The following is a 12,291-nucleotide window of genomic DNA, read 5'->3' as shown; positions in this document are numbered from 1 at the left end:
AACTTGCATTTTAGTATGCAACCGAGGATGGACTTGTTCACACAAATGACCAGGCCAGGACTCTACCCAAAGAATGGGTTTGTATTTAAGGGCCCCAGCAGTTAGACCATCCTCAGAAGAGAAGGTAAGGCTCTGTGATATGCAAGCTAAATTGTAAAGTGCCAAACCAATGGAGAGGCCGAAAATCTACAGGTATTTCAGGAACCAATAAGAGGTTCCCTCTTTTCTTTAATACAATAAGAATGTCAGAAATCTAGAAAGAATGGATATTGGAATTAATTTACCATGTTGACAGATAGAAAGTGAAGCTTGTGGATGAGACCTGGATGTTATTTTGCAGTGAGGAAAAACTTCTTTATGTGGATATGCATTTACTATGTCGCATAGGATACAGGTTAAGTGCTCTGTTTTTAAAAAATTGAGATAAACATCCTATAACAAAAGGTATGGTTCAGCATGGTGGTATGGGCTTAAAGTCCAGAGGCTGAGGCAGGAAGATCACAGGCAAGGCCTGCCTGGGCAAATGAGTGAGCTCCAAAAAGAAAAAAAGCTTTGTTACAAAGTTTTCATTGTGTCTTTTTGCTCCTTAAAAAATGAAAGGAGGGGGTGCAAGGAGATGGCTTAATGGAATAAGCACTTACCTGGCAAGTGCAAGGGTCTGAATTCAATCCCCAGTTCTGCCCTCCCTCAAAAAAAGAAAAAGTATTATTACAAATTATTTTTTTAAAAAATGAAAGAGGTAGAAAACCCTAATAAGGTTAGAATAGTTTTAGTCGTGTCTCCCCTCCCCAACCTCCATTTAAAATGGTAGTTTCTTTCCTAGTCTTCCCAAAAGATGGAATTGTATAGAGTTCTCAGGAATTGATGGGGCTTAGTTCTTGTCCCTGGCCCCCTTTGTGGGACTTGAGATTGAAACCCCAGCCCCTTTTTCATTCATTTTTGAGACAGAGCCTCTTTAAGTTGTCCAAGTTGGCCTCCAATTTGATTCTCCTATATCAACCTGAGTAACGGATTTAGGTGTGAACCACCACACTTGGCTTATTATTGTTCCCCTTCCCTCCTCTCTCCTCTCCTCCTCTCTCCTTTTTTTAAACAGTGGTGGGGATTGAACCCAGGTCTTCCACACTAAGGTACATCAGCAGCCCTTTTTAAAATTTTGAGAGTAGTTCTGTTGCCAGATTGGTTCTAAAATTTGTGATCTCCTGACTCAGCCTCCTAGAATGCAGGGATCACAGGTGTGTGCCACCATGCCTGATTTACTTCATTTTTTTGATTGCAGGTTTTGCTAAAGTTGGATCATCAGCTTGACATTTTCTAATTTTGTTAAGATTTACTTTGAGGGGCTGGAGAGATGGCTCAGTGGTCTAAAGCACCTACTTAGAACAAGCTTGGCAAGGCATCAGGGACCGCGGTTCAATCCCCCAGCACCACATGCCAGCCGGCCCCGCCCCCTGGTGGGCTGAGCTGGCCACACACACACCACACACACTCTCTCTCTCTCTCTCTCAAATAATAAATTAAAAAAAAAAAAAAAAAGATTTACTTTGACTCTCGCTGTGCGGTTCTAAAGGGGGAATGAGGCCCACACATACTCTGTTCTCCAGAGTTAGAATTGTACCTTAGCCTCTCACTCTGGGGTGAAAACCTCAGTTCTGGGTGTTCAGTGAAAATTTCCAGATGTGGCATTTCCAGTAAGGTTTTAGAAGGTCTTGGTATTACCAAGAAATGCCACATAGGGACACTTTGCAAAGGGCCTGGTGATCTCTAGAGTCAGGAGTGTCACAGTAGGGACAGCACATTGTTGTAGCTTGTTGAGATCTGTTTGACCTACAGTGTTAGTTTTTATGTGTTTTTCAAGTTTTATTTTTTTGTTAGTGCATGTTTGCATAGTGGTCACATTCCTCAAGGGAGTTGGTACATGACAGAACACAGCTTGATGCTTTTTACCTCCCTCCTCCCTCTTGTCTCTTGGTTTTCTTTCCATTTGAAGAAGATCTATCTTCCTGTTTTCTATTTTATTTTTCTCTTTAATATATTTACTCTTTGGGTTTCTCATTAGAAAAGCCATGTGGTATTTAAGCTTGTAGGTCTGATTCATTTCATTTAACATTATGGTCTCAAGGTATATCCATTTCCTACAAATGGCTCCAGTTTTTTTTTTTTTTTTTTTTTTTTTTTTTTTTTAATGTATTTTAGGACAGGGCCTTACAGGGTCTCATACCTAGATTGCACTTATAGTGATTCTCCTGTTTTTAGCCTCCCAAGTGCTGGGATTACAGGTATACTGACCACCACACCTGGCTAAGTTTATTTTTCTTTAGAGCAAACTAGTACTCCATTTTTTTTCCTCTTATTTGCTCATCTGTTTATGGAGACATACACTGCTATAAACACGCATGTGTATATCACGCTAATATGATCTCTCGCTTTCGGGGGGAGGGTCCCTAGGAGGGGAATAGTTGGATCAAATGAACAGTATGGAAATCTTCATACTGATCTCCACAGTGGGTGTACTAGTTTGTATTCCTTCCAACAACATAATAGTGTTTCTTTTTCCCCTACATCCTCGCCAGCACTTGTTCTTTGATTTCTTAACGATAGCCCCTCTTTTTGGTGTACAATGGTCAGTGCTTTTTATTTGCATTTCATTAGTGGCCAGCGATATTGAACATTTTTTCATGTATTTGTTGGTCATTTGTACCATTGAAAAGTGTTTATTTCAGTTGCCTGTGTTTTGATTTTTTTTTTAATTTTGATTTATTTTTGTTGTTTTTTAAATTGGGGAGATTGTGTTTGCTTTTGTGTTTTTGAGACAAGGTCTCCTTGTTAGTCCAGGTGACCTTACGCTCACTTACGTGGATCAAGCTGGCCTCGTGCTGGTGCTCTCCCCTGTACCTAAGCCTCCTGGGTACCAGGGCCGCAGGCATGCCTGTGCCACCACACCTATCGGATGGTCTTTTCTTTGGGGAGCTCTGTGTAGTGTGAATATTAGGCAGCTGTCAAGGGCGGGTAGCAACACTTTTTCCCATTCTGTTAGTACTCCTCACCCTTGGTGGTTTTCCTACTGTCCAGATGCTTTAACTTGATATTATCTCATTTGTTGATTCTTAATGCTATTTCTTGCACAATTAGAGTTCTGTTTAGAAAGTCCTTGCCTATGCTGCTATCTTTAGGACTTTTAACTGTTTTACCTTCTATCCGATTGTTTATTGTTTCTTTCTTTTTCTTAGCTCCATTTTAAAGAGTCTTCCTCCTGTGAATGTTTTCGGCCCCTTTGTCAAAGTTCAGATGACTGTTTTTTTTTCCCCCCAGGGATTGAACTCGGGACCTTGGACTTTGCAGGCAGGCACTTATACCAATGAGCTCTCTCCCTGGCCCCCGTCTCACTGTGCAGTTCAGGCTGCCTTTATGCTCACTTTGTAGGCCTGGCTGGTCTTGAATTCGCGGTGATCCTCCTACCCTAGCCTTCCGAGTGCTGGATTACAGGTGTGCGCCACCACGCCCAGCCAGCTGACTGAATATGTTCTGGCGCTGTTGTTTATTCTGCTCAGTTTACCTACATGTCTGTTTTTTGTTTTTGTTTTTTTTTTTTTCCTGGAGGAGCACTTGCCAGGCAAGTGCTTATTCTACTGAGCCATCTCCCTGGACCCCTACATGTAGTTTTTGTGCCAGTTAGTCTGTACTTTGTCTCTCCAAGTGTTTATGAATAGCTGTAAGGATGCTTCACAAGTTGCTGAAAATGCCTAAAGAGCCCTTCTGGCCAGGAAATTGATGTCTGTCCAGAAAAAATGTTGTGTTCCCAGCTCCTCAAGAAATTTTTGTTTTTGTTCTTTCTCTCGCCGTTCCATATTTCCTATTTCTATTCCAAAGGCACTGTTAGATTAAACTTTAATCTGCCAATAGTGCTTGGTTATAGGTGCATTTCACTTATGTACAAGAATGAGAAAGCTTTAAAGGAGATGTTTTCCTGCTTTGTAAATAGACACGGCATCACTGCTACATGTGTGACTTAATGTACTTCTGTGTCAGGATCAGATAGACTAATGAGTATAAACAAGCTTTACAAACTATTGATTTTGTGAATTTACACATGCTAGCCAGGTACCTTCCACCAAGTTACATCCTTAGTCCTAAGTTTTACAAACTACAAAGTTCTCTATAAAAACAAATAGCTTTCTGGGCTGTGGAGATAGCTCAGCAGTCTCAGCACCTGCCTGGCAAGCGTGAGGGCCTGGGTTTGATCCCTGGTACCGCATGCTATGCTGGCCCCACCCCAGGCACACAGTGCTGGCCACTGAAACCGGTCGTGAGGGCCAGCCAAATAGCTCAGCGGATTTAAGCACCTGCAAGCAGGCGCAGGTGCCGGGGGTTCATTCCCTGGACCTTCTGTGCTGGCCCCGCCCCCGAGACACTCTGAGATGGCAGTTGAGACTGGGCGTGGTCGTTCACACCTGTAATCCCAGCACTGGGGAGGCTGAGACAGGAGGAATACTATGAGTCTAAGTTGCATAGCAAGACCTTGTACCAAATAAATAAAAGATTTTTAAAAACAGCTTTCATTGCCATGATTACAGTAATCATTGAAGTCACTATTTTCTTTATTTCTGGGTTGCAGGAAATTTCAGACTTCATAGTTTTCCTATTAGCATTCTTTTTGTTCTAAAATCCAGCCTGGAATTCTCTGTACTTTGTCGTCCTATAGCTCGGTCTGCCCTTATTTGCTATTAGCTGGCCACTTTTGAGGGCTATTGCTTTGGGTGCGAATTGTCCTACTCAGCAAGCAGGATCCTGGCCTAGGTGACAATGGTGATGTCAGCCTGGGTCTTGGGCTGAGGGCTGAGGTCATGCTGTCTGGTTCTCTCTGTTACAGACTTGCTGGTTTTTCTCTCATGCTCCATTTTTTTTTTTTTTTTTTTTTTTTTTTACAAGAGTCATTATACAGCCCACATCCCAGGTAGAGAGGATTTATTTATAAATATTAGAAATTGTTGTACAAGGATGATTTGTCCTCCTTCCCCTGGTTTTTGTTATTGTGTTGTGTTGTTTCTTGTTAGTATTAGGAATTGAACTCAGGGCCTTGTGCATGCTAGATGAGCACGCTACCACTAAGCTACACTCCCCAGCATTCCTGTTACTTAGTTAAACATCTGTGTATCTATGTGTATATGTATGCAGTTACCTGCTTTCTTCTGCGTCAGTATGGAGCTGCACATATTTATTTGGTACTTTCGTTCAGAATCCAGCACTGCATGCCTTTTTGCTCCAATTGTTCATCACGACCATTGGGCACTCAGGCAGGTTGCCTCCTTTATTCCTGTAACATGTTCCTGTCCTTTGGGGCTTTTAAAGCTTTTCCTTTCGAGGCCTTCAAGTATGACTTATCCAGCTCCTGGTTTCTCAGTCTGTTCCTTTACTGGAGGTTTTACGTACCTTAGCAGTGTTTCCTTTGCCTTGGCTTTGTCTTCAATCAACAGGGTTTAGATTACATAAGCTTTCCATGCCTAGAGAACTTGCCACTGAGAAATTTCCTCCAGAAGAAACAATACTGAGGACATAGTGGTGCATGCCTGTAATACTAGGGGGCCAAGGCAGGAGGGTCACTGTGTGTTTGAGGCCCTCTTAGGCTACAGAGTGAGACCCCATCCCAAAGAAGAAAAAAAAGGAAAGTAACAGTACTCTGCAACAATACTTTAGCCTTTACCTCTGTCTTGAGACTAAGCCATTAGTTGCAACGATGTGTACATTGAACCATGTTGTAATTTTGTTTTAAGAGGTGGTGGAGAATTAAAACCCTTTTTGCGGGGCTGGTGAGATGGCTCAGTGGTCTAAAGCACCTACTTAGAACAAGCTTAGCAAAGCACAGGGACTGCGGTTCAATCCCCCAGCACCACATGCCAGCCAGCCCCGCCCTCTGGTGGGCTGAGCTGGCCACACACACACACACACACACACACACACAAATAAAGAACATGAACTTTGGGCTTTAATGTATGGGGAAAGCATCTTTTTTTTTTTTTTTTTTTTACTTAAACTCACAATTTTCAGAAAAGCACATGAAAATTACCATAAGAAAATGAAATAATACAACTAGCTAGAACTGCAGGATTTTTAAGTGTTCATTCCAAAAAGCAGTTTCTATTGGCAAAATCCAGACGTCTAAGAAGAGTCCTCCTATGTATGTATTTTTAATGATAGTTTATTACAGTATAATATATATTTACAGTTAAAACTTTCAAAAGTGCTTTACATCATGTCTTGCTTTACTGTAGCTAAAGAGGAAACATTTTCTCCATGTCAGTCATATATGTGTATGTGTACATGTGTTACATTTAGCTATCAGTTAGGCGTTTCCAGTTTCATCACTAAACACTGAAACTCCACTGAGTACCACTGGGATTAAAAAGAAGACCCAAGGGGGGCCAGGGAGATAGCTCACTAGAATAAGTACCTGCCTGGCAAGCGCAAAGTCCCGAGTTCAATCCCCCATACCACCAAAAAAATAAGACCCAAGAGGCTAAGCTTTTAACAGCTTCTGGGTTTTCCCACGGTGTTACATAGCATGGGGGAGGGTTTTTCAACCTCTCCGAAGGTGATGTTTCCTAGTGTCATGTGAGGGTTCAGGGATGCAGAAGGTGACCTGCATTGCTGCTGCTGGCTAACAGGCCCAGGGCTGGCTCCAGGGGCCCGCTCTCACCAAGATGGACCTGTCTGAGTAGGAAAGGAAGCCAGGAAGGGCCATGTGCTGATACGGCCTGGGGGCATCTCAGACACCACCCCACTAGCACCTCACCCCAGTGGCCCAGACTGCAAGGTACAGATAGCTATGCCTGATTGTTGCTTGGGCTCAGTAGTAAAAATTGCCTCTCTGGGGTTGCCACTTGGGTGAGAGAACAGTTCTTAATTCTACACTGTTAACAAAGGAAAGGTAAACTTGGTTCATAGTGTCGAGTAGCTGATAGATTATCTTATATGCATCTATCTTAGGAGAAGCCAGTGAGGACAGTGTCTTAAACTGAGGGCTAAATTGTAGTTTCTTTACAAACTTCATTTAAACATGAGTTCTAACAACTTAACCAGTATCTTAATACTAAAAACCTAATTTTACATTTGTACCAATTGTAGAGTCTGTTACTAAATCTGCTTTTAATAACAGACCATGCTTCAAAGTTGGCCATGGAAAATAAGACCACACTGTGGAGAGCTGTTATGTTTCTTTGTCCCTTTTGCTCCTGTACATGTGTGCATAACACCTAAAGTTGTTAAGGTTTTTGTATGGTATGAAGCCAGAACAGCCCAGGGGACCTCTCCATAGTGATTCCGACCTTAGATCTGCCTGTTGGTTTCCCTCAATAGCTGGAAAGAATTGGCTGCAGGACCCTGGGTCCCAAAGCTCACAGGCATTTGCGTCCTTACACGCAATGGTGTGTGTGTGGTAACCTGTACGTGCCCTCCCTCATACTCCAAATCATCCGTATACTCCTGGTAGTATAAGACAGTGTAAGTGCTGGCTAAGTAGTTGTTACAATGTATTTTAGGCAACAGAACAAGTGGAAGCATCTGTACCTGTTCAACATTGATGTTTTTATTCCTGGATAGTATTTATCAGCAGCTACTGAATCCACAGACCTAGAAACCACACACAGGGGGCTGGCTGTCCTACTTTAATGACCTGTGCCGCTTTTCTGCAGGTGTGCACTGGGGGTGAGCTGCTAATCTCACGGGTTGTGTGTAGAGATGGAGCAAGCTGACCACAGGGAGGTGCTTATGAGCTTCTGTTTGGCATTAGCTATGCTATGCTTTGGTGCTTCTGCTGATATAAAAAAAAATTTTTTTTCATTGGATATAGGGTCTCACCACACAGCTTATACTTTTGATCGTCCTGTCTCAGCCTCCCCAGGGATGGGATTACAGGCGTGTGCCACCACACCCAGTTTTGGGACCAGGATTCCAGGGCCAGCATGGCATGCAGTACTGGGGATTGAACCCTGGTCCCTGCATTTGACTGGGCGGTGCTTAGTCTGCTGAGCTATCTCCCCAGTCCTTATATTTTAAAATGTTTTTGTTACAAATTATTTTTAGGGGGCCAGGGAGATGGCTCAGTAGAATAAGCACTTTCCTGGCAAGCGCAAGGGCCTGAGTTCAATCCCTGGTTCTGCCAAAAAAATAAATAATAAGAAAAGAAATTATTTTTAAAGTTCTTCCAGCCAGGCATGGTGGTGTGTACACCTGTAATTCCAGCCCTTGGGAGGCTAAGGCAGGGTTGCTGTGAGTTGGAAGCCAGCCTAGGCTACAAAGTGAGCTCAAGCCTAGCCTGAGCTGCAGAGGGGGAGCCTGTCTCAAAAAGGAGAAACAAAGTTCTTCAACTAGATTTTAATTTTGAATAGTTGTTTTAATTGTGTCTAACATGTTGATGTTTGTACTGAATTTCTAATAGCAGAAGATTGTGACCACCTGGGAATGCAGCCTTAGGAAGTGGGCAGTGGGAGCAGGGTGGGGAGAGGAAGCCCTGTGGTGAGCAGCGGGGCACCCCAAAGGCCTGTCCCAGGCGTCCTTGCCCGCCTCTACTCGGGCAATTGCTGTGTAAATATCCACTATGTCTGGGTGAAATGAAAACATATACTTTTTTTTATGGTTTAGACCTTGAGGCTGCTAAAAATTAAATGTAGAGACTGTAACTTTTTTTTTTTTTTTTTTTTTTCATTTTTCCCCAGTGTTTGAAAGACGTATGGTGATTCTGAAGCCATCCGACAAGAAAACTAGTGACTTCAGGGGAAGTTTGTCTACACTCAGGCTGCAGTATTTTCAGCAAACTCAATTAGACAGTGGACCTGTGCCTTATCTTTTGGTGGAATGAAAAATTGGAGCCTGTGAAGCCAGATCCTTACGGCAAGCAGCACGCACCGTGCCTGGCTCCTGGATGATTGCAAACCCGCATCTAAAATGTGAATTTGAAATCAGATGTCTCTGTTACTTCCAGCTAAAGTGGCATCACAGCTGTTTCCTAAGTTTAAAAATTCTTGGATTAAAAAATTCCCCACTTGTGTCTACCACTTCTACCATGAAGTCTTGATAAGGAAGCTCCACCTTGCCTCCATCTGCCCATCTTCTGCATGTGCGTGCCCTCTTGCTTAGCAATTCAAGCATAAAGCCTTGGACTACTTAAATCACAGTTTAAGAAAAGAAAGAAAAGAGCCGGGTGTGGTGGCACACGCCTGCAATGCCAGCACTCAGGGAGGCTGAGGCAGAATTGCCATGAGTTCGAGGCCAGCTTGGGCTACCTAGTGAGACTCTGTGTCAGACAACTGAAAAAAAAAAAAAGATATTTTTCCAGTCTCTTGGCCATCCTGTTGTCTCAAGATGGTTTTAAAAACCATCTTGGGCTGAGGGTGTAACCCAGAGGTAGAGTGCTCGCACCTCATGCACAAAGCCCTGGGTTTCATCCCAGCACCACACAAACAAAACAGCAGGTGGTAAACTGGAAGCAGTGGGAAACCCTCACAACACGTAGTTAACAGCTTTGGATCTCTTTCTCAGCAGGTACCAGTTGTAAATAAGATTGAAGTAGGGGCCAAAATGCAAAACCAAAAATGAAGCAGCTTTGTGTAGTTAGCAATTTTAGTTTGAACTGTAACTGAGTATTGTGGCTTCATCTGTATTATTTTATATTGTACTTTTTTTCTCTGTTGATGGCTTGAACTTTGATAAAAGAAATCCACTAGTTTTTAATGCAACAGAAATAAGACTATTTGGACAGTGTATTCTAGAAAGCAGCATACTAACTAATGCAGTCAGTGCTCATGTATATTAAAATAACTTTTCTCTGATGTCTTCACTGTCAAATAATTAAAAGTTTCAAAAGCATAGGACTGTAGTCAGCATGCTAGACTGAGGGGTTGGACGCTGACCCAGGAGAGCAGGTCCTGACGCCATCAGTGTTTAGCACTGTTTAGCTATGTTTATGCTACAAACGTGCAATATTAGACACTAGCTAGCTAGTACAGCTGCCTTGTGTGACTCCACAAAGGAAGGCGGGATTTGATTCAGGGCACATTCTTCTTCATTACTCACATTGTCCTTAGCTTGGATCCAATGCCATGCAGATTCTTGTGGCTGCTATTTTTACTTCGCATAACTTCGATGAACACCTTGAATTGAGAGCCAGATTTGACCCTCTTCACCTGACCAGCAGGGACCCTTGTACTGCAACTGGGAAAACCAAAAGTCTGTGGGAGAATTGGTGAGAACCGGCACGTAAGATCGGAAAGAAAATTCTTGGTACTTCATGCCTTAAGATGCTGTCTGCACGCGCTCTGAAAGACTGCTAGGCAGTAATACTGCAATACAACTGAGTTTTGTAGAATTGTTACATTTGATAATAAAACTTTCCTGCTTAATCTCAATGCTTGCAGTCTTTATTTTTTGAAGAATTATGGTGGAAGGGTGTGGGTAAGCTGTCTCTTAGATTTTTCAAGTTTACCATTAGTAATTATAAAGCTATCCATGCCGAGTGTAATCTCAGCTACTAAGTAAACTGAAGGATCAAGACCAGCCTGGAGGGGGCTGGCTGGTTAGCTCAGTTGTTTAAAGTGCTCGCTTGGGCAAACTCAGGCATGGGGGACCACGCTTTGATCCCCAGCTCCATGTGCCACGTCAGACCCACCCTTATGGCAGCCTGAGCCAGCCAAAAAATAAAGACCTGGCTTGGGGAATATAACAATGCCCTGTCTCAAAAACTTGGGTGTAGCTCAGCACACCCTGGTTTCCACATCCACTGCAAACATAAAAGGAAAACTGTTCTTGATAAATGCACTCAAGACACTGGCCAAACAAAAGTCAGTGAAACTTTATTCTTGCGTGCTTTGCTGGGCTTGAACCCAGGGCCTCCTGCATGCTAGGCAGTGGCTCTCCCAAAGCTGTGGTGTTTGGTCATTAAGTCTTACTGATGAATCTCGGTATGCTTAACAATGTTTTTTTTTTTGCTGGGTGTGATGGCACACACCTGTAATCCTAGCACTCAGGAGGCTGAGTCAGGAGGATCATTGCAAGTTCAAGACCAGCCTGGGCTACAAAGTGAGCTTTAGCTGCACAGTGAGACCCCATTTTAAAACAACAAAAACATTTTTTGTTCTTTTGGGGCCTGGAGAATTAAACCTGGCCTTTCACTTGCCCAGCAAGTGCTCCACCACTGAGCTGCATCCTAGTGTGTATGACAATTCGCAAACCCCAGCTAGTAAGAGCTAGAACGTCAAGTGCTTCTGATGGCCACAGCTCCTTTTTCTCGGCTGATGCTGAGTCCTCAGATGTCCTCTTCAAAGTCCATTGTCGTCTCAGGGCTCAGGCCAAGTATTGCCAGCCTGTGGCATTTCAGAGCAGTGTGTATCAGCACTCTCACTTATTTGGCCTCTTGTTACACAGCCCACGTATATAGCAATTCTTAGCATATAAGCCCAGGGGCAGGAACTGTCCTAGTATCTCCCCCAGGGCCTAACACTTGCCTGTTTCATGTTCATACAGTGTGTGTTTGTTCCACATGCAGAGAATGAAGTGTAGCTCATTCAGGAAATGTTTTTAGTCCTAGTCTTCACATCATTTATAAATGTGACATCCAGTTTGGTCCTGTCCCTCAGCTTCGGTTTTCTCCCCTCACAGGTGGCGAGGAAGAGGCAGCAGAGCTCCAGGTAAGTTCCTCCTTGCCTGGAAGCCACCAGGCATCCCTGTAGTCCTGCCTTCTGTGGAATCCAAGCAGCTGGACTCTCAGGAGGGAAAGACAGCAAGGAGGGTGTGGAGTCGAGGAAGGGTAATGGCAAAGGAAAGGAGAAGGAGAATGAAGAGGCCCAGAATGTGCAGAGACTGAGCCGTTCCATCCTCATCCCAGATTTTGTGACTTCGTAGATTTTGAGATACAGTGAATCTGTGTTGAAGGTATCAGTATGCAAGTATGTGCACTCCCAGAAGTAAATGAATGCGACTTTTTTTTTTCATTTTTGAGATAGGGTCTCTCTCATGTACTTCTGGCTGGTGGCCAGGCCAGCCTCAATCACATTCACAAGAACCTTCCCGCCTCAGCCTCTCAGGGCCTGAGATTACAGCCCTGCACTACATCACCCAGCTGGGACTTTCTTCTAAGCATTCTGTGATTTTGCAGGGAAGATATAGCTCAGGGGATCAGCACTTGCCCAGCATGCACGACTAAGTTTGATTGGCAGCATCAAAAATAAAGAATTCTGTGTTTGCTTTGGCAGCACATAGATTAAAAACAAAGAATTTTCTTTTTTTTTTTTTTTTTTTTTT

At 43.3% G+C, this 12,291-nt stretch overlaps 1 protein-coding gene across 5 annotated transcripts in view; it reads left to right on the top strand.

Moving 5' to 3' along the window:
- Esrp1 (epithelial splicing regulatory protein 1) overlaps nt 1-9,245 on the top strand; it is a 68,060-nt gene extending 58,815 nt beyond the window's left edge. For 3 of the 5 annotated variants that reach the window (XM_004641303.2, XM_023701366.1, XM_004641301.2), the window contains 2 exons: nt 15-124; nt 8,712-9,245. In XM_004641303.2, coding sequence (XP_004641360.1) covers nt 15-89 — 75 coding nt within the window. In that variant the 3' untranslated portion in view covers nt 90-124; nt 8,712-9,245. The remainder of the gene's footprint in view (nt 1-14; nt 125-8,711) is intronic. The other 2 variants (XM_023701367.1, XM_023701365.1) reach the window with 1 other exon arrangement.
- The last annotated feature ends 3,046 nt before the right edge of the window (nt 9,246-12,291 follow it).

This window comes from Octodon degus, unplaced genomic scaffold, assembly GCF_000260255.1.
Source record: "Octodon degus isolate 3935 unplaced genomic scaffold, OctDeg1.0 scaffold00134, whole genome shotgun sequence".
NCBI classification, from domain to species: Eukaryota; Metazoa; Chordata; class Mammalia; order Rodentia; family Octodontidae; genus Octodon; species Octodon degus.
Note: the sequence above shows the minus strand (reverse complement) of the source record. Positions and strands in the feature narration are given on the sequence as shown.